This window comes from Danio rerio, chromosome 5 (assembly GCF_052040795.2).
Source record: "Danio rerio strain M-AB ecotype USA chromosome 5, GRCz13ab, whole genome shotgun sequence".
NCBI classification, from domain to species: domain Eukaryota; kingdom Metazoa; phylum Chordata; class Actinopteri; order Cypriniformes; family Danionidae; genus Danio; species Danio rerio.
The window spans coordinates 74,673,065-74,696,500 of NC_141025.1; the positions used below are offsets into that span (position 1 = coordinate 74,673,065).

Consider the following 23,436-nt stretch of genomic DNA (forward strand, 5'->3'; position numbering starts at 1 on the left):
AAATTCAGTTCAGCGTTGAATGTGGAAAGGATTGGATGCGGACGACTGCGCTTTATAACTTTAAACTTGTTCATTTTTTCCCCAGAATCTGGACTATGGCGCTATTTTATGACCAGTCGTTTGATTTAGGCCTAGTTCAGAAAATTAACATGGAGACAGAAAGTGATTTTATTTTCAACACAAATATGCTTCAGTTTACAGGTAAGTTTGCATTTAATTCTGTCACGACAACAAATGCTTTTATGTTTCTTTAACTTTATTTTGTAAATTATTCAGTTTTTAAGTACATTTTTTTAGCTATACTGAGTTACCATCAAGCATTTTTTGTTTTAAGAAGCTGTCTAATAGATGTCTACACTCAGAAAAAATGGTACAGTGTTTTACTAAAGACCCTTGTCACTGGGGCAGTATCTTTTTATTGAACAAAATTGTACCTTAAGACAAAGAAACTAATTTATATCATTGCAGTTTGAACGTTTAAGGACATGATGGGAAACCAAAATGTACATTTGGTTTTAAAAACCTGCAGACACAATACTCTGTACCGCATCAAAGGTACAAATCTGATCCATGAAGGTACCACTACAGTGACAAGACTCTTTCTACCTTAACAGTCAAATGTGTTTGTTCAAGAACTATTTAAAGGCATTTTTTCTATATCCAAAATGTAAATTTATTTTCAGTAAATATAAAACATAAAATACATTTTAAACAATGTTTGTTTTTTCCATTTCAAATAAAGTATAAAAAATACTTATTATTATATTTTGATAAACATTTCACAACACTTTTCACAAAAATGTTACAGAAACACATTCTCCCACACTAAAAAAATATTCAAAGATGATTCCTTGAATTTACTACATTATTTAAATTATTTTAAGTGGTTGTAAACAATTTATTTGGGTTGAATTTAAACAAACAAATTAAGCTGAACATTACTAAACTGAATTTGTTTGATTAAATTCAACCCATATGAATTATTTGCAACAATTTTGCAGACATATTTTTTTCAGTGCATGTACAATATAAAACCTTTTTTCTCCAATTTTCATACAAAACCTTTGTAATCACTTAAAAGCACTTTTAATTTTTCTTAATTTTAAAATAGAATTATAATTATGCGTATGCTTTTGCCAGCTCATGTGTGTAGTGGAAAGCAAACGCCAAAAGGTGTGTATATCAATAATGAAAATGTATTTATCAGAAAAGGCTCACCAAATGTTTATTAAAAATGCCTTAAATGTTTAGTTTAATACCCACTTTATCGTTTTGTTTTACCAGTTGTTTTGTATTATAGAACTTAATAATTAGTGTTTATACGTTTCTTTAAGCACATGCTTTTAAATGATGATTCATGTTTTAATATGGGAATTACTCTTAAAATCACTTTGCCTTTCCAGTCATAACTATTATCATAACTATTGTAATAAAGAAGAAGTTGTCCAACTCTTTTGCACCTTTTCTGTGAGAACAAGCTTCATTTCAGTTGTACCATAAAAGGTACAGAAAAGTATCATAAGAGGTCTTTTCTGTAGAGCGTATGAGGTACATTTTTTACACAGGTACAAAACTGTTCATCAAGAAACGTTTGCACCACTGCATACCTTTTTACTGAGAGTGTAATAGACGTCTAAACATAGTCGTCTTGGCTAAAACAAGGCTAAATTTGGGCTGTCAGTGAAAATCTAATAGATGTCTAAGAATAGGCCAAAACTAGACTAGTCATCAAATAAACAGTAGTGAATGACTACACATATAAAGTCTGTCTAGTCGACTAGTCTAGTTTTGGGCTATTCCTAGATGTCTATTAGATTTTCAGTGACAGACAAGGTTAGCTTGTTTTAGCTGAGCTGCGTTAGATGTCTATTAGACGTGTATTAAACACAAAATTGTTTGCTGGGTTTAACAATGTTCTTTGGTTAGTTTGACTGATTTAAGTTGAGATGACTCCAGGCAGGGAGAATTTAATAAGCTTGTCAGGTTAACTACATTTTTTTAGCCATAAAAAACGAAATTTCTGTAATGTTTTTTAACGTAGTATCTTTAGTTCAGGCGTGGCCAATCCTCAGGGGCGGACCGGGACTAAAATTCAGCCCTGGCACTGTTGCCACACCAGCCCACATTACCACACCGACACAGCCCCATCCACATTCACTATTTATTTTGGTGTAAAGATGGTGAAATAATATGACATTATTGCCAGATTTTGAATATGTCCGGGTAACCTTGGATTGGGTCGGCCCATCTTGAAACCAGGCGGCAGTTGCCGATTGGGCCAAATGCCTAACATTTATTATTATTATTATTTTTATTATCATCATCATAATATCACATCTAGCAAGCGATAAAAGCTGTCTGAACTTAAAAACAATACATATAAAAAAAAAACTGACCGGCCCACATTTAAAAATTGGTCCGGCCCTTCTGGCATTTGCCAGAATTGCCAGATGGCCAGTCCGCCCCTGCCAATCCTGTTCCTGGAGATCTACCTTCCTGCAGATTTCAGTTGCAACCCTTATCAAACAAACCTGTCTGTAATTATCAATTGAATTTCAGGTCCTAATTAAATGGTTCAGGTGGGTTTGATTAGGGTAGGAGCTAAACTGTACAGGAAGGTAGATCGCCAGCAACAGGATTGAGCACCCCTGCTTTAGTTAGTTTGACTAAGTTGAGATGACAAAAAAAGTTTGATTTAACTAAAACAAAATAAGACAGGAAGAATTTTTTACATTGTATTTTGCATTGTTAGATTATTATTGTGGTTATTGTTGTTTTCTGAACATATTAAGGGAATGACTCTTAATCCAATATGGCAACCCGTATGGGCGACACTGTGGCGCAGTGGTTAGCACTGTCGCCCAACAGCAAGAAGGTTGCTTGTTCGAGTCCTGACTGGGTCAGTTGGTATTTCTGTGTGGAGTTTGCATGTTCTCCCCGTGTTGGTGTGGGTTTCCTCCGGGTGCTCCTGTTTCCCCCACAGTCTAAACACATGTGCTATAAGTGAATTGGATTATCTAAATTAGCCTTAGTGTATGAGTGTGTGTGTGAATACTAGTGTATGGGTGTTTACCAGTACTGGGTTGCAGCTGGAAGGGCATCCGCTGCGTAAAACATATGCTGAAATAGTTGGCTGTTCATTTCGCTGTGGCGACCTCTGATAAATAAGGGACTAAGCCTAAGGAAAATGAATGAATGAATGGATTATAATAGTTTAAACACTTTTATTTTCTCAAACACTTTACTAAACAAGTGACTTTTTTCCTTAGATGTGACAACCAAGCACATGCTGTCCTCTCCTGAACTTGACAGAACAGGCCACGTTGAGGGTCAGAGAAAAAGAAAGAGAACGATTTTCAGCCGAGCTCAGTTGTCAGAACTGGAGCGCGCATTCATGATCACACCGTATCCAGACATCACACTGCGAGAAAGACTAGCCGCGCTCACGCTGCTTCCAGAGAGCAAGATTCAGGTAATAAATCTCAAGAAAAACCTAAGACCTGAGACCTTCGATTCAACGTCAGAAGTCAAATTAAGATATTTTAGATGAAATCCTGGAGCTCTCTCATCCTGCATAGACAACAAGGGTCCAGTGACGTTCAAATCCAGACAATGAGCTAAAATATTATCCTTGTGGCTTCAATGTAGGGGTTGAATGACTTTGGATTTTTGGAGGTGAAAGTCAAGTCGACGTCGACTAGTCGCTGGTGACGTCATCAATAAAACACAAGATGCAAATGTTTCGCAAAACGCCACAAATTGTGATTTATTTGCAGGAAATATACACACATGCAGTTTGACAGCTCATAACACACTGCAAAAGCAATGCAACTTTACCAATTACTAATTTTAGTGCAAAACAAATGCCCTGTCAACACTTTCATTTCATTAATAATGCAACATTAGCACCCGGGCTAATTTTACTGCAAAATAAATGCAGTGAACATTCTCTAAAATAAATCACTGCACATTCTCTTAAGAATGTAACAATAACAGATATTATAGTGCAGGCGTAATGCATATGTCCTCAGCACACAGATTCATGTGAAGTTATTCATGACATAATGCACGAAAGACAAAGGCTATAACGTTAAGCCTTATTACACTGTCAGAGACTTGCTCAGACGCATATTTTACCTCTTGTGCACGCTAAGCTGCTCCAGATCTTGCTCAAGTCTAACGTTTTTCGCAGTTACTGACTCATCTTACTTATCAGACATGTCCTCGCTGCACATCTTCACCTTGTTTACCAGGGATGATGTTCACACTCGCTGTGAAGTTTGTCACAACTTCATGGCTAAAGTGCGATTTTTGATTTATTCACGAAATATGTCCGCGTCTACGCTTCGCAAAGAGTAACAGCCAATCACATTACTTTTCCAAGGTTGCGTAAATGTGATTGGCTTGCATCTGCTCTGGGTATTTGCATGGAGTGATCTAACTGGCATCTGCTGGATGACTCAAAGTTCACGTGAATCTTTGACGCTGACTTGAGAAAAAAAAAACATTTTAAGAATTACTTTAAATAATCGGAGGGCAGTTTCATTTGTTGAACCACCTTAGTGTGTAAAGCTGCCATGTAGTTCAGGTCAAAAAACACATAATCTGCGCAGCGCAACTAGTCGATGTCAGTCAAAAAGTATCAAGGCAGAGCATTAAAGTCGATTAGAGGACTAGTCGGTGCAACCCCTACTGTGGTTCAACTGTAATCATACACTGTAAAACCCAACAGTCAACTTTATCAAATGAAATGAGTTTAGTTGACTCAAAGTTGACTGAAAGTTAATTCTACTCATTTGCAAAGAGTTTTGAACTCAGAGTTGAAGGTAGTAAGTGTTGAAGGTAATGAGTTAAATGGTGTAAGTACTCAATACTCATATAGATTAGTTTTTGTTTTTAACTCAAATGGTTTGTTGCAATCGGTTTCCTCAAATGGTTTGAGTTGCCTTAACTTATTGGGCTTTACAGTACTCAGTTGAGTTATCTTAATTTATTGGGTTTTACTGTTCTCAAGTTGCTTCATTTACTCAGATGGATTAAGTTGACTACTCATTAGGATTAGCTTTTAAACTTAAATAGTTTGCTGTAATCAGTTTTCTCAAATAGTTTGAGTTACCATAACGTTTTGGGTTTTACAGTGTACAAAGCTCCAAGAACACATTTGTGTGGCAAAAAAACTGTAAATATACGACTTTGTTCATTCTAAATCTTCTCTTTCACGTATATTTTTTTTCTTTCACAAATGTGTATTTGACACTGTAGTCACATCAAATGTTTTACTATGGCCCCGTTTACACTGTCAGGTCTCGATGCCCAATTCCGATTTGTAGCCTGTATCTGATTTTCTTGCCTGTCAGTTAACACGTTATTTTAATTGTGACACATATCCGATTCATGTGTTTACACTTGCCATACAACTTACAAAGTTGCTCATGTGTAAAGGCGGGTTCTAGCGTTTGTGCCACACTAGCCTCGATAGAAGAAATTGTCTTGCTTTTAGCTCTGCAAAATATGCGAAGTTCACCCAACTTTAAAATGGTTTTGAAAGGGCCGTCATCGCAGCTTGCGCCTATGGTTCATATATGGTGTCCTCCACCATTCAGAGGAATTTGTGGGTACGAGAGAAATCTCAGGTCTGGTGGGAGCAAATTGTGGCGACTGACTACTTTCCTCTTCTATGTTTTCTCTGTTTTTGTCGTTTACCGCGCACGCTCTTCCTTCTACATCATTAAATCGCGGAGAAGTACCACAATGCCGCAAGTTTAATGATGAACAAAACGGAACAGCTCAATAAATCTGATCTGCCTGTTTATATGATAGTCGTATTGTCACGTATCTGATTTATTTCTACATATGAAAGAGGCCTGATCTCTGAATAACCCAATGCATTCCTTTTTTTCGTGTTTACACGGTCATAGAAAAGATCCGATCTGTCACATATGAGCAAAAAATCGGAATTGGGTCACATTTAACTGGCGGTGTAAACGGGGCCTGTGTTATTTTCCTTTTCTGGCCCTTGAACGTCTCTCGACCATTGCTGTCTATGGAGGAAGAGAGAGCTCCAGGATTTCATCTAAAATATCGTAATTTGTCATCCTAAGACAAACGAAGGTCTCATGGGATTGAAACGACATCAGAAGGCAGTAATTAATAACAGAATTTTCATTTTTTGCCTCAACTAATCCTTTAATCTGTCTTTGTTTTGATATTTCATTCCAGGTATGGTTCCAAAACAGACGAGCTCGCAGTATGAAAAGCAAGAAACTGATTACACCAGTCAGCAGGAGGAGTCCAGCCAAAGACGTATGCACTGGTTGCCTTACTTTTTAAAGCTGAATCAAATTAACCTTATAGACTTATATTATGATAAACTGACTTAAAACAGCTTGCATAACTTAGTTTAATAGGTTAAACTGAACTAAAAACATGTGTTGTCATGACTGATTGATCATATCCTTTTTTTTACAGTGTACTTTTCCAGCAACCAATCCCGATTTAAACCTAGAACAAAACCCAGAGGCCAACAAAAGCTTGCGTCATCATCAGCAAAGCCTTATTAGACAGGCTCTGAATCCCTGGCCACAAAATCGTCCGCCCATTTCTCCAGACCTACCAGAAATCCTGCAATGGGCAAACAGAAACTCTGAAACACCCGGAGATTCGTCTTTCTCCAGCTGCCCATCGGAAAGGATCCAACATCCGTTTCCGAACCAGTCCAGCAGTGTTTGGCAGATGAACTGCTTTGCCGCTCACCCTGAAGGCTTGAAGTCTTACTGTACTACTAGTCAGGCTTTGTATTCCTCCGTGTCTGTGGATCAAATGATTCCTGCACATCCAAGCAGTTTGGAGGAAGCTCTGCAAAGACAGGCTTTGACACATTATCCACAGACATCACTGGGAGATATTTCTGACCTCATATATAAAGCAGCTGTGGTCACTAATCTGGAAGAGTGCTAAACACTGGAGACTCTTTTGTAAAATATGTTTTCTTTCTAGAACTGACTTAAATCTGTAGTTGTAGTTGTAACATAGTCATTGATTTACACTCAAAACAACATAGGATATTTAGAAGAAAGCTGAAAACCTGTAACCACTGACTTCCATAGGATTTGTTTTTCCTACTATGGAACTCAATGGTTACATGTTTTCAGCTTTTTTCATAATTTACTCTCCCTTTACTTGTTTCAAACCTGTTTGAGTTTCTTTCTTCTTTTAAACACAAGATAAGATGTTTAGAAAGAAATCTGAAAACCGGTAACCATTGAGTTCCATAGTAGGAAAAACAAATACTACGGAAGTCAATGGTTACCGGTTTTCAGCTTTCTTCTAACTATCTTATGTTGTGTTCAACAGAATACAGAAACTCATAAAGGTTTGAAACCACACGAGGGAGACAAAATGCACCCAGCATTTTCATTTTGGGGTGAAAAAAATGTGTCTTTAAGGGAGATTTCACACCAAAACAAACATTCTGTCATAATTTACTCTCCCTTTACTTGTTTCAAAGCTGTTTGAGTTTCTTTCCTCTGTTAAACACAACATAAGATATTTAGAAAGAAATCTGAAAACATGTAATCATTGACTTCCATAGTTTGAAGAACAAATACTACAGAAGTCAATGGTTACAGGTTTTCAGCTTTCTTCTAACTATCTTATACTGTGTTCAACAAATGTCTCTTTAAAGGGAGATTTCATCCCAAAACGAAAATTCTGTCATAATTTACTCTCCCTTGTTTCAAAACTGTTTGAGTTTCTTTCCTCTGTTAAACACAGCATAAGATATTTAGAAGAAATCTGGAAACCAGTAACCATTGACTTCCATAGTATTTGTTTTTCCTACTATGGAAGTCAATCGTAACTTGTTTTTTTAGCATTCTTTACATGATCGTATTTTGTTTTCAATAGAAAAAAAGAAACTCATGAAGGTTTAGAAGCACATGAGGGAGACTGAATAGTGAGGAAATTTTAATTTTGGGGTGAAAATGTCTCTTTAAAGGGAGATTTCACACCAAAATAAAAATTCTGTCATAATTTAATCTCCCTTTACTTGTTTCAGACCTGTTTGAGTTTCTTTCTTCTGTTGAACGCAACATAGTTAGGAGAAATCTGAAAACCTGTAACCATTGATTTCCACAGTGTTTGTTTTTCTTACTATGAAAGTCAATGGTTACCGGTTTTCAGATTTCTTTCTAAATAGCTTATGTCATGTTCAACCGAAAAAGGAAACTCAAACAGGTTTAAAACATGTAAAGGGAGTATAAATTATGACAGAAGTTTCATTTCAAAATGAAAACTGACTCACTATTTATTTATTATTCTGTTGAACACAGACAAAAAGGTTTGAAACCACATGAGAGAGTAAATAATAAGTCAATTTTCATTTTAGGGTGAAAATGTCTCTTTAAGAGGAGATTTCAAATCAAAACGAAAATTCTGTCATAATTAATACTCCATTTACTTGTTTCAAACCGGTTTGAGTATCGACACAGCATAAGAAATTTAGAAGAAATCTGGAGACCTGTAACTATTGACTTCCATAGAGTTTGTTTTTCTTACTATGGAAGTCAATGGTTACTGGTTTTCAGCTTTCTTCTAACTATCTTATGTTGTATTCGAATAAAGAATCTCATGAAGGTTTGAAACCACATGACGGAGACTAAACAGTGAGTAAAATTTCATTTTGGGGTGAAAAAAAAAGTGTCTTTAAAGGAGATTTCACAACAACAACAAAATCTGTCATAAATTACACTCCCTTAATAAACCTTTTTGAGTTTTAACACAGGATAAGATATTTAGAGGAAATCTGAAAACCTGTAACCATTGACTTTTATAGTATTTGTTGTTCCTACAGAAGTCAATAGTTACAGGTTTTCAGCTTTAAAATATGCTGAGTTGAAACTCTAACAAAAATGCAATTTAAATGGAATAAATAAACTAAATCAAATAATAAGTAGATAGTGAGTACATTTTCATTTTTAATTGTCCAAGAATGTCTTTTTAAAGGGACATTTCACCCCAAAATGATTTTTTTAGGTGGTTCTAAACCTTTATGAATCTCTTTCGTCTGTTGAACACAAAAGAAGCTATTTTGAGGAATGTTGAACATCCATAGCAAGAACAAAAATACTATAAAAGTCAGTGGCTGTTTATTTTCACAACATTCTTCAGCATATCTTCCCTTGAGTCCATCAGATACTCAAACAATAAATGAGGACAGAATTGTCATGTTTGGGTGAACTATCCCTTTAATATCAGCCAACTTTACCAACATACAGTAGCTAGTTAGTATGTAGTTTACTAATGGGACACGTTTTGTCCCATTTTTTATTTTACTATTCTGTTAACTGCAAATGTACAAACGTAGTTTTAGTATCTTCCAACATATATTTAGGGATGATTGTTGATATTATTGTGAAACAGTTTGCTGACAGCACTCTTAAAAGGCCTGACAATTTAGTAAATTCCCTGTCATTTATTATTTTTTACATTCATTCATTTTCCTTCAGCTTAGTCCCTTATTTATCAGGGGTTGCCACAGCGGAATGAATCGGCAACTATTCCAGCATATGTTTTACACAGCGGATGCCCAGCTGCAACCCTGTGGATATTTATTTTAAAATTACATGTTTTTTAGTATGTTTCCTCTTTATTCTCTTTTCTCAGGATGTTCGTACGCTGTGTATTGATTTCTGTGTAAATAAATCTCTTGTTTATTTATTTATTAACATTCACCTTTAACAAATTAAAGGTATCTTTGTCATACAAACATGTTTATGTGTGGTGTTGTGCTCAAAGCTGCAGCAAAATAATAGTTTCCCCTCAACAATCTTCAGTATATCTTCCGTTGAGTCCATCAGAAGCTCAAACAATAAATGAGGACAGAATTGTCATGTTTGGGTGAACTATCCCTTTAATATCAGCCAACTTTACCTGCATACAGTAGCTAGTTAGTATGTAGTTTACTAATGGGACAAGGTTCCTCCAATTTTTTTTTTTTAGTATTCTGTTAACTCCTAATGCAAAAACGTAGTTTTAGTATCTTCCAACATATATTTAGGGATGATTATTATATATAATATTATAATAACTATAATATTATTGTGAAACAGTTTGCCGACAGAACTCTTAAGGCCTGACAATTTTGCAAATTCCCTGTCATTTATTATTTTTTACATTCATTCATTTTCCTTCATTTTAGTCCCTTATTCATCAGGGGTTGCCACAGCGGAATGAACCGACAACTATTCTGGCATATGTTTTACAGCGGATGACTTTCCAGCTTCAACCCTGGGGATATTTATTAAAATATTTACATTTTTATTCTCTTTCCTCAGGATGTTCGTACGCTGTGTATTGATTTCTGTGTAAATAAATCTCTTGTTTATTAATTTATTACCATTCACCTTTAACAAATGAAAGTATCTTTGTCATACAAACATGTTTATGTGTGGTGTTGTGCTCAAAGCTGCAGCAAAATAACATTTCTTTGTTTTGCTAAATAAATTTTTTTACATTGTTGTAAACAAAAATCTATTTGGACCAGTGTCTTATTAATAACATCAAAAGCATCAATGGTATAATCTTAAATACGAGACAACCACATGCGATATAATGTGTGTTTCATTCCAGCATGAAAAAACAAAACAATAAAATGGAAAAACAAAACAATAAAAGCAAGATAACATTTAAATAAAAGATAAAATTAAAACCCCCAGGGCTCATGTTTCATCAGCTTATGGGTCTTAGATTACATTTGGATTTTGAAGATCCAAGCAGTATATTGCTAGCGCAGTAATTATACAGGGACCTCGGGTTTGGACTGACCCACCGGACACTGATCTCCATGTATCATAATCATCTCCCCAGCAAAAAATAATCTTCAAATAAAATATAATAAATTCCCATAATCCTAGTGTCAAATCTACAGTCATGCTCTGCTTTGTGTGTCAGCCTGTATTGTCTGTGCTCCTACATCCTTTAATCCAGAGGAAGATATTGAAGGGATATGTGCTTATATTGTTAGAATCAAAACAGGAAATATTATAATAATAATCACAGGTTGATCGGTACACAATGTTGGGTGATCCTGAGGAACTTTCTTTTAGACGTTTCTTTTAGCACAAGGTGGCAGTAGAGGTCACCTCTGAGATGTTTAATACACAAACATTCCTAATATTACTATGATCAATGTATTTATCCATACAAATATATTAATAAACCCCTAGAAACCACATTGTAGTTTGTATTTTTTTAATCTGAGCACGGTGGCTCATTGGTTAGCACTGTCGCCTCACAGCAAGAGGGTTGCTGGTTCAAGTCCCAGCTGGGTCAGTTGGCATTTCTATGTGGATGATCTCTCTGTGTTGGCGTTGGTTTCCTCTGGGTGCTCCGGTTTCCCCAACAGCCTAAACACATGTGCTATAGGTGAATTGGATCAGCTAAATTGGCTGTAGTGTATGAGTGTGTGTGTGTGTGAAGGATTGTGTATGGGTGTTTTCCCGTGATTGGTTGCAGCTGGAAGGGCATACGCTGTGTAAAACATATGCCAGAATAGTTGACGGTTCATTCCCCGGTGGCGACCTGTAAAATAGAGACTAAGCTATAGGAAAGGGATATAGAATAAGGAATTTAGATTTTGTCGTTCCAGGAAACTCACAGTATAATATTACATTATTATTATTATTATTATTATTATATTATTTTTATTAGTTTAATTATTATTATTATTAATATTTTTATTGTTATTATTATTATTATTATTATTATTAGTTTAATAAAAATAATAATTATTAGTATTATTATTATTTTTTATTGTTGTTATTCTTATTTTTATTCTTATTCTTATTTTATTCTTATTTTATTATTATTTTGTTAATTGTTTTATTATTATTAATTATTATTATTTTTTATTATTTTTATTATTAATATTATTATTTATTTTTATTATTTTTGTTAATACTAGAATTATTATTATTATTATTATTATTATTATTTAGGGTTTCTGCAAGTTTCTTCAGGTCAAATTTAAGACCTTTAAAAGCCCTTTTAAGACCATTAAGAATCACATTTTAAACTTACACAGGGTTAAACACTAAGGATGTTTTTTGATGACCCGGTATTATCATAAGGAATCATATAAGTTTTCTTTCCCTGATTAGGAAATTTAATGGGGAATTTGCTGCAAACATGTCAAACAGCTGTTGTGAGTTGTATTTCTTTACAATAAAAACCTAAATGTAGAAGAATAAGGCTGTTGAGTTGTAATGTTGGTGATTGGATAGATGTTGGTCCAACTGATAGCTTTTACTTGGACAAAGCAAAATTAAGGTTTGTTTAAAATTATTTAAGACCTACAACATAATATCACAGTGAATTTAAGACTTTTTAAGACCCAGCGGACACAATATTAATATATCCATAGTCAGTTTATTCCTTTTATTTTCTTTTATTAAATCTTACGTTGTTTGCAGCAGTGAGTCCATTGTAAATCTGTGATAATAAAGCAATTGTGTTTTTTTCAGAAGAGTGCTTGACTGATTTTTTTTATTACACCTTTATGAACATTTTAATATATTAAAACATAAATAGGTTCAGAAAACATATGATATGCTAGAGTAGAGAATATAGAGCACAATTCAACAAATAAATAAATAAATAACTCCACTTCACTTCCTAATCTGCAATTGCCACTCTGGATATACCACTAACTGTACTCAAAAAAATAAATAAATAAATAAATAAATAAATAAATAAATAAATAAATAAATTACTAATGCTTTTCTTCTTAGACTTTACAGACCTGAAACTTGCCTACAGCACTTATTCATTGTTGCTCTTATAGTGGTGTAAATTGCTTCCTTGTCCTCATTTGTAAGTCGCTTTGGATAAAAGCGTCTGCTAAATGACTAAATGTAAATCAGCAATTTTACCATATGGTGGCATGCCATGCACTTGCTACGAAAAATATGCAGATCCATATAAGTATAGATATTTAGACATATAGTTAAAGTCAGAATTATTACCCCCCGTGTTTATTTTTCCCCCAATTTCTGTTTAACGGAGAGAAGATTTCTTCAACACATTTCTAAACATATAAGAGTTTTAATAACTCATCTCTTATATTTTATATTTGCCATGATGACAGTAAATAATATTTAACTATATTTTTTTCAAGACACTTCTGCTTAAAGTGACATTTAAAGGCTTAACTTAACTATAGGTTAACTAGGCAGGTTAGGGTAATTAGGCAAGTTATTGTATAATGATGGTTTGTTCTGTAGACTATCAAAAAATAGCTTAAAGGGGCTAATAATTTTGACCTTAAAATAGTGTTTAAAAAAAGTGTAAAAACTGCTTTTATTCTAGCCGAAATAAAACAAACAAGACTTTCTTCAGAAGAAAAATATTATCAGACATACTGTGAAAATTTCCTCGCTCTGTTAAACATCATTTGGGAAATATAAAAAAAAATATTTCAAAGAGGGGCTAATACTTCTGACTTCAACTGTATATTAATATTATAAAAAATGTAAACAACATTTATTTATAAAGTACAAAATTCTGTTGTACTTTTATAGAAATGTTCTGTATAATGCACAACAAAAAAGCATGGATGCATTCTGCTCAAAAATCTTTTTCCACGAAGCAACATCTTGTCAAGCTGTGGTAAAAAAGATTAAACAAATTTCCTGTGTGAGCACATGAAATTGAGTGAAAACATATATAGACATCTTAATGTAAACGTATTACCACATCATCATCATCATCATCATCATTTTTGGATGCAATGAGCGCTCAGATCTAACATTGTACCATGAACAGCATCACAACAACAAAAAAAGAAAACTTCTAGTGCCATCTAGAGGAAAAGTAAAGTAAGTACGCAACAGAAATATAAAGGAAACATGACCTGGTAGCCAGCCTGGTGAAAGATGTGGTTGCAGCCTTTTTGCAGTTATTAGCCTCATTTTTTATTTAATTATGAGGTTTAAGCCCTATTTTTGCTGGATTAGCTTGTCTTTTTTTTTTTTTTTTTGCAAAAAACAGTTGACAAGTTAGTATTTCTTTACAATACAGAATATGAATAACATTTTCAATGAAAAAATATACAAGAGAGATAAAGAAAAAAGAAGAAATAAAGAACATGATATAAACTTGAGAGTAAGACATTTAAGAATCAATTACAGTACATAAATTAAAGTCATTACAAAATGAAATAGATAATAAATTAAATTAATGCCCTTCCAGATGACCAGCTAAAACCAGCTATGTCCAGCTTAAACCAGGACGGTCAAGCTGGTTTAAGATGGTTTTAGCTGGTGACTTTCCAGCCTGACCAGCTAAGACCAGGCTGGAAATGGCTGGAAACAGCCTGGAAGTGGCCAAAACTCCTCTAAAACCAGGCAGGTCGACCAGCTAAAACCAGCCAGCCATCCTAAACTGGTTTAAGCTGGATTTTTCAGCGTGGATAAAAACGAAAACTTGCACTTTCAATTTTAAAAATGCAAACATTTACAGATTTGTTATACTGTAAATAAATGCTGGGTTCCACACAATCCCTTCATGTTGCCCCAACACAACATGACAAGTTAACTTAATTGTTTGTACAAATTTAAGTGAATTGAACATAAAATATTTATTTACACACACACACACACACACACACACACACACACACACACACACACACACACACACACACACACACACACACACACACACACACACACACAGAAATGTATGAATTGTGTTGTTTTAACTTATTTCAAAGTAGTTTTAAGTATTTATTTTTCTGTTGACTGACCATGCAGTGACTGACCCGAGAAAGGAGATTGACATTGTGCATTAAATCCTTCGCTTCACATCAACCAAGTGGCACTTTACTCACCCCATAGGCTAAGTGATTGTGCCTTTTTAAATCAAGAGAAACAAGGCTTGTTGACAAAGGCTGAAATACGATCCAACACATACAATAGCTATAATCAGTTTTATTGCTTACCTGCGGATAAATCGTAAACATGTAGGTGACCGTATTAATATTAAAAATTGTTTTTTAGCTGTTCAAGACGGCCCACTTGCTCATTTATGTATTCATATGGGTTGTTGGCCTGACATTGAATTTTCCCTGTCACACATGAATAAACAAAAATGAAAATAATTTGACCATTTAAAATGTTGTGAGTTGTTATACATTTAGTCTTCCATCCATGTTGACTTATAAATGTAAAATTAAATCGTATAATAATTAATAAACATATCCTAATAATTTTAATAATGCATAATAATGGCTATTTTAGCAGCCTAAATGGCAAGATCTTTTCATCCATATATTCAACAACAGACTTTACATGCCAATTTGCACATAACAGCTGCACATATAACATTGTATATAGTAATATAGCTCTACATACACTTGTCTATTTGTATATTTTTGCATTCACTACTTACTGCTTTTTTAGATATTTATTATGTTTTTTGTCCTGTCTCTGTAAATTCTGTTGCACTGTAGAAGCTCTGTCACTAAAACAAATTCCTCGTATGTGCGAACGTACCTGGCAATAAAGCTCTTTATGATTATGATTATGATTAAACAGCAGTTAATATTTTGTCACTCAAAATGTTCTCTGCACACACATTAAAACTTTAATTAGTACAGATTAGAACAGACATTCAAGATCATGACTGAAGCTCATGACTTGCACCTGTTTAGCTTTTGTCCCAGAATTTTTCACATGGGCTGCTTTACTTTTTTTTTTGAGACACGTGATTGTACCACTAGGCGGCGCTCTTTCACAGACTGGCGGCTCCTTGAGGCAGTGATTGTTCTGTCACCCTTTCTTATTTGTGATTTAGTGCTCTAGCAGGCCAAGTTCAAGATTTCTTAAAAAAGAGAGTTTTTTTTTTTTTTTTTTTTTACTGATGACTAGTCTATTCATTAGCACAAGTTACCCACGTGCTAAGCTAACCTCAACTCAACTGCATTCCCACCTCGCCAGTAGCTGAATTTGGAGATGAGGTTGGCTAATGCCATCATTATGCATTATTAGGAAAATGGCCTACTTTTCTATTATTATTATTTAACTTGAAAGGCTTTAAATTAATGCGAGACATTTCAAAACGTTATTTAGGCTATAGATAATTGAGCAAACGCCCCGTTTTTATTAAAATAAATGGCCAAACATATTTCTCTGGACCCAGATTCATTGAACATATGTGTGGTTCACAAGATTTATGTGTCTGAATAGGTGAATTTAACCCTAAGATCTAATAGTTTAACAATTTTTACTTTTCTTAATATAAAGTTTAGACTTAGACAATATAAAAATAGCCCCTAAAATATTGGTAATCTTATAATAAATAGAATAAAAACGTAAAACTCTGGAATTACATATTTTTGATTATTAGGCTAACTTTGTTAGACTAGACCATTTCAATGTGACAATGCCGCTGCCCCATGAACATTTCCTGCTTATTGCCCAAGCTGTTTAAGAGGCAATTTAATCATATCTTAAGGTTAAAACGGCTTCCATAACATTATCAATGACCATTTTGGAGTCCTATAGGAGCTATGGAAATTAAATGTAATACTGGAAATACAGACCATTGCTATTGTTTACACCCCTTTAAAATTGTCTATACATTTAGATGCAACAGTGATGACAATTTCGTTGGATTTAATTTAAAAATTGGCTGGTTTAGTTCACATTTATAATTGTTAAGTCGTTTAAATAAAGTATACGCGTTAAATCAATCCCTTTTGCATGGCACCTCGCTTTATGAATTGTAAAACTATTATGAGAGGAAAAGGTTGTTTTTCATATAACCTGTAAGCTGTTTTCATCCTGACAGACATGATATTTTGCATGCATATTGTGTTACGTGAAATACGTTACCGCCTAGGCTACAATCAATAAATCAATCATTGAGTCAATCAATCAATAAATGACAAGTTTTCAATGATTTGACGATATGTGCGCAAAACATCAACATAAATATTGGCACCTCCAAAACCAGAGAATCTGTTAAAAATATATTTAAAAATTATAACTTCATTAAATGCTTGTGCTCAGTTCTCCAGGGAAATCCGAGCATATGCTGCAAGTTTTTTTCTCTCTCAAAAAGTGATGCAATCACCATATCAACATCCTAAAATCACGAACACAAAAAATTAGGATTGTTAGGCTGAAACCGAGTTCCGAATGACAATGCATAATAAAGGAAAGTTATATTCTTGCACTTAAAATTAAGCAGAAAATAACGCCCAATAAATAATTATCAACAAATAATAATAAACAAACAATAACTGTTAAAATGTTAGTCTTTGCGCAAATATTTGAATGCATATCGGTCAATCATAAACATAATTTTATATGATAAAGAAATTAGTATCTATACACTAAACATTTTAGGCTAAAATGAGCTGAAACGGCACAATTCTTGAGATTTTTTGGGACAACTTAATTTATGTTCAATCTACTTAAATTTGTTAAAACAATTGAGTTAACTTAATCGATTTATTGGGACAGCATGAGTTGGTGTATTTTACAGTATAGACTAGGCTAACACTGGAAAAGAGCTAAAGCATAGCCTACATTTTCATTTGACTTGAAAGAACTCGATGAGAAATGCACACTCATAAAACCCCACTTTTTTCCTGAGAAGGAACTGCTTAGTAAAACATCTGGTGTGGGGTGCGGAGGTTTTTCTAAAAAACAATACCATATTCCTATCATGATATCTATGATTGCCAAACAGCATTTACCAACATTATCTTCAAACGTCGTGGTGATTTATAAAAGCGTGAGTACGTTGCAGAAAGAGAGAGAGAGAGTGTGCTTGGATTCCGCAACAGGTCACATAATAGGGTGAACAGCTGACTCCGAGGCGTGCTGGCAGATGGTTGGTATAAGCCGGGTGGTGGTGGTGTGTGTTTGGTGGGGGGGCTCACATTCATTGTTTAGTTATTTGAGCCCCACGCACAGACAATAACCCCATCCAGTAGCAAGAAAAGATGGAAAAGCTTCTTCTTACAGAGAGGAAATGGTCTCAAAAAAAGTTTAGAAAAATCTCATTGTTTTGCCCGTCTGCTGCTTTTCTAACCGCAGATGTCAGTCGTCCAGACTTATTACGATTCGTTTTTCTTTGTAATGGATGCGTTTACCTAAATCATTGTTTTTTTAGATGGTAAAGACAAATAACTCTTACAAGCAAACATACAACAACTGTAGGCTGCAGAAATTGCTGTTTTAAATATTTTATGAGGAGCATATGCTACAATTCTCATAAATCTATTAGTTTTTTTTTGCTGTATAATTTATATGATAAGACATTGCATTAATTTGACCAAAGATATGTCCTGTATGTCATCATTTGTTTGAGCGTTTAGTCTACAATTAATTAACCGGAGTTTGATTCAGACCTCTTTCTCAAAAAAAAATAAATAAATAAATAAAATAAAATAAAATGAAAACAAAATAACCCAGCAAACTATTTGTGTTCAATATACGTCAAACAGACATCTAGCTTGACTAAAACAAGGCTAAACCTGGGCTGTCAGTGAAAATAATAGACATCTAAAAATAGCCCAAAACTAGCCTAGTAGTCAAATAGACAGACTTTATATGTGTAGTCATTTATTTCTGTTTATTTGATATGACTAGTTCTTGTTTAGAATTTTCGCTGACAGCCCAAATTTAGCCTTGTTTTAGCCAAAAGGACTATGTTTAGACGTCTATTAGACATCTATAAGACATCTTTTAAAAACAAAACATGCTTGCTGTGACATTTTAAATTTAGCATAGCGAAATCCCTTTAATAGCTATTTTAACTTGTAGTCATTGACTGCAAGAACGTCAAAAAAGAGGAGTTTTCAGTTCTCCAAATACGGATTTGCCCCTCCTCTTTCTCCAGCTCTGGCAGCGCAACCCATTCAGACTGGGGTCCCAGTACAGAGCCCTGCAGCATCACTACGCTCGTATGGTTTTAAACGGGCACGATCCTCATCCTCACCAAAACACAAAACCTCTCCAACGCATTTTTTGGATATTTTCATCCAGGAGTGGGTTGTTTATTTGTAGCAGATGATGTTTGGAAAGTGAATGTTGCTCCCGTAGAGCAGGTGAGCGGAGTGCGCGCACAGTTTGAATGGGTCTCGAAGAAGGATAAATCTACACCAAGAAAGCAAGTGACCAAACAGTTTATTTAAAAAAAGAATCACGGAGGACATCACAGCTTATTTTGGGGGGAAAAAACTTTCTGGAGAAATTCTGGAGAATAGTTATATCAATTCACTGACTGGGAGAAGCAGAATCTTCAGATTTTTGTTTTAAACTTTCTTTTCAGAGAAGAGCTTCAGTTTTGCACAAGTGTCTACATTGTCTTTACAGGTTTGTTGTAAATGTTTGAGAGTCAGGATCATTCGATTAGAACCATCACTGAGTTGAAAGTGAGAACTTTTGAAGAAGAAATGGATCCTGTTCGTTCTTGGGTGCGCAACGTCGGTGTTATTGATGCAAACATAGCGGCTCAGAGGTAGGCAATTCTGCATTTACGCACACCAAAACATTTAACACCATATTAAACACCACATATACACACTGAGAACATTTCTGTATACTCCATCGCTATCTGAATAAAGCCCAAATAACACCACAAATGCACATTTATCTTCAGAAGAATGCAGCATTTTAGGAATAATAGCCAAAACTTTTTGTATTTGAGTCAGTTGTCAAAATATGTAGCTATACAAATTTCCACATGCGGCTCTACTTCTTCTTCTTCTTCTTAATATTATTATTATTATTATTATTATTATTATTAGTATTATTATTATTATCACTATTATCAGAAGTAGCTGCACTTTAAAAATAGTTTGCATTAATTTTTAAAGCTGAATCAATTTAACACGAGTCCATTTAGCTTATAATAAACTGACTTAAAACAGTGCACATAACTTATAAAATTAGAACATTAAACATTATTAACTTAGGTTAATAAGTTACAATGACCTAAAAACATATGCTTTTAGAACTAATTGATCATATACTGTGTAGTTGTTAGGCATATTCAATCAACTAATTTCATTAACCTTTTGTATCATTGCAAAAATAGCTACAGCAACAGGTCAGGCTCTTCTGTGGCGGTGAACGTAAAATGACACCGGAGATTAGAGCATCATAGTTCAGCCTTCAATGCTTGAGGTGACAGAGTCACGAGCCGAATGAAAGAGGCAAACAAAACAATACAATGAAACCCGTATTATCTCATGGAGATAGCAGACCTACTTTAAAACACTTGAGCACGTCGCTTGAACGGCAATAGTTTGAGACGTATTTATTATACTTTGATTAGGCCTATTTTGCTCAGCGTAAGTTTATATTTAACCCATAATTATAGAGCACTTTGTCGAAAATTAATAGCATGAGCAGCTAATTAATTTTAATCTTAATATGAGTTCAAAAGCAAATAACTAAAATTAGGCTGTAAATAACACAAGGAGTCGTCAGAAATCAACAAAGTAGGCTACATAATTCTACTTATTTTGACTGATTATTTTTGTATTTAATGCAAAACTAAACAAAAAGTGCTCAGGGTACCCTAAATTAATAATGTGTCGGTGCTTTTTGCCTTAGGGCAAGGGATTCACCAGAATAAACAGCAAAAATCAGTCCAAAGCACTAGAAAAATGTGGAAAAATATTATTATACCAATTATATAAAACAATATATCAATTTTAGGCGCAGTTTTATAGAATAGCCATGTCAAAAAAGGCTTTTAAATATTTTTTTCCACATTTATCGAGTGCCTTGGACAGATTTTTACTGTTTATATTTGTATTTGCTTTTAGCGTTTTGAACTGTGGAGCAGTCTACATTAAACATGGCTAATTTTACCGCTTGTGACAAATTCAGCGTAGTTATTTAATCAAACAGTGTATTGGCAGACAATTTAGCATACATCAATCATTGTTTGAGAGGTTCATAAAGTGCACACTGAGCTTGTTTCCTATTAAATGTGGGATTCTGAAATATCCAAAAATGCTGCAAACACAAATGTTCACACAGGGGAAATTCAATGTATTTTTTTCAAAGCATCAACCTTTAACTTTTTAAAAGCATAAGCTACTTATAATCCTAGCAAGAGCATCCAATAACAAAGCAAGACATGTGTTAAATTAGCTACACTGACTTTTTTCATGACAACAGTGCATGAAATAGAAAAAAAGAACCCCTTCAATAGTAAATGATTGTCTTAGGTTATTAAAATTTATAAACAAGTAGAAATGTAGTTACAAATGTAAAAGCAATTTTCATTATCATAGACTACTGAACTAATTTAATTATTATATATATTTGTAATTTTTATAATAAAGATATTTAATTAATTATTTATTTATGCATAAAAATTAATTTTTTTTTAAATCATCCACAGTGGAGTGGCCTTATCTCGTGCTCACTTTGAAAAGCAACCTCCCTCCAACCTCAGAAAGTCCAACTTCTTCCATTTTGTTCTGGCGCTGTATGATCGCAATGGACAGCCTGTGGAAGTGGAGAGGACATCGTTTGTTGACTTTGTGGAGCAGGACAAGGTATATTCTATAGCTTGTTGTTTCTCCTGCATTATCTTTACTGGATGTTTGATGAATTTCCTACCGTTCGTCACTGAGTTCACCCAACAATAATCATCATTTGCTCACACTCAAGTGGTTCTAAGCTTTATACATTTACTTCTTCTGTTGAACACAAAACAAGGTATTTGGATATTCTGAAAAATAACTGAAACCAGCAGCTATTGACATCTATAGGAATAAAAACATAAAATACTATGGAAGTCAACGGCTGTTTTCTTCTGTATATCTTCCTTTGTGTTCAACAGAATAACTCAAACAGGTTTGGAACAAGGGAAGGATGAGTTAAAGATGACTGAATCTTCATTTTTGGGCAAACTATCCCTTAAAAGATTGTGGTTAGGGTGAAAAACAAAACCTCATAAAATTGCATGGATTACTTGATATCCAGTAATATTAGAAAAGACATTTTTTGTATTACTGTACTTACTGTATTTTAGAGCATGCAAAATGTCTCATGTCTCTAACTCTTTTTTTCCTAATTTGTTAATATGTCTGGTTTCCCCCAGTCCAAAGACATGGGCAATAGGTGAATTGGGTAAACTAAATTGGCCATAGTGTATGAGAGTGTACGGGTGTTTACCAGTGCTGGGTTGCATTTGGAAAGGCATCGGCTGCTTAAAACATATGCTGGAATAAATGGCGGTTCATTCCACTGTGGTGACCTCTGAAATAGAGACTGAGCCAAGGAAAATGAATGAATGATCAAAAATTTTGCAAACTGATGAGTGTGTGTATGAGAGAGAGTATGGTTTTTCCCAGAACTGGGTTGTAGCTGGAAGGGCCAAAACATATGCAAAACATATGCTGGAATAGCTGGCAGTTCATTCCGCTGTGGCAACCTATAAAATAGAGAGTAAGCTGAAGGAGAATGAATGAATAAATGAAAATTGGCCATAGTGAATAGATGAGTGTGTATATGAGAAAGTGTATGGTTTTTACCAGTACAGGGTCGTAGCTGGAAGGGCCAAAACATATGCTGGAATAGCTAGTGATTCATTCCGCTGTGGCGACTTCTGAAAAACAGACTAAGCAGAAGGAAATGAATGAATGAATGAAAATTGGCCATAGGGAATGGATGTGTATGAGAGAGTGTATGGGTGTTTCTCAGTGCTGGGTTGCAGTTGGAAGGGCATCTGCCTCAAAAAACATATGTCAGATTAATTGGTGGTTCATCCAGCTGTGGTGACCCCTGATTAAACAGGGACTAAGCTGAAGGATAATGAATGAGTGTTACCTATGTTAATGTTCCTTCATTTTCATCATTACTACCTGTTTAGCATGGCAAGAGCAACCCAATGGAGGTTGTCAGATGCCAAAAAGGCACTATTTATTGCAATTATATTATCTTAGCACATAAATCCAGCCTGATCACACTAGTGGCAAAACCACTAGTCATTCAGTCATTCCACTAATCATCTCATATTTATTACTGTTGAAAATTGTGATGGATATGACACATTTTGTGCCTGTAATAATGAATATTTTCCACCAAGCGGCTGAATTTACCCTTAGAAAGCTGAATTACAGTATACTTTGTGAGTCTGTGTGTGTTGTCACGATGGCATTTCACATTTTGATACGATATCTTGAGAAGTATCGATATTTGATAATATTTTCGGAACAAATTGGGCAACATAAAAGGTATGCAAATGACGTACAAAGGGAAAATAAAAATAACTAAACCATATAATGCTTATACGGGGTCTAAAAGGCAATAAATTACCAAAAAAAAAACTAAATTGTTATTTTCTGATTTAAAAAATGTTCATTTATTTACCTTAATATTCATTTATCATTTTCTTTTCGGA

At 34.3% G+C, this 23,436-nt stretch overlaps 2 protein-coding genes across 9 annotated transcripts in view; both read left to right on the forward strand.

Moving 5' to 3' along the window:
- sebox (SEBOX homeobox) lies at nucleotides 1–10,524 on the forward strand. 5 transcript variants are annotated; one of them, XR_015489921.1, is made up of 6 exons: nucleotides 1–201; nucleotides 3,270–3,472; nucleotides 6,220–6,303; nucleotides 6,469–7,571; nucleotides 7,806–8,060; nucleotides 8,182–9,766. XR_015489921.1 is itself a non-coding variant. In NM_001320052.1 (4 exon segments), coding segments are annotated over 4 exon segments (882 nt in total). In that variant the 5' UTR covers nucleotides 15–95; the 3' UTR covers nucleotides 6,958–10,524.
- An 8,416-nt stretch (nucleotides 10,525–18,940) lies between these two features.
- ebf2 (EBF transcription factor 2) overlaps nucleotides 18,941–23,436 on the forward strand; it is a 51,674-nt gene continuing 47,178 nt past the window's right edge. For 2 of the 4 annotated variants that reach the window (XM_087251241.1, XM_087251242.1), the window contains exons 1-3: nucleotides 18,944–19,117; nucleotides 19,386–19,530; nucleotides 21,430–21,586. In XM_087251241.1, the coding sequence (XP_087107367.1) occupies nucleotides 19,397–19,530; nucleotides 21,430–21,586 (291 nt within the window). In that variant the 5' untranslated portion in view covers nucleotides 18,944–19,117; nucleotides 19,386–19,396. Of the gene's footprint in view, nucleotides 19,531–21,429; nucleotides 21,587–23,436 lie in introns of all 4 variants that reach the window. The other 2 variants (NM_131418.2, XM_087251240.1) reach the window with 2 other exon arrangements.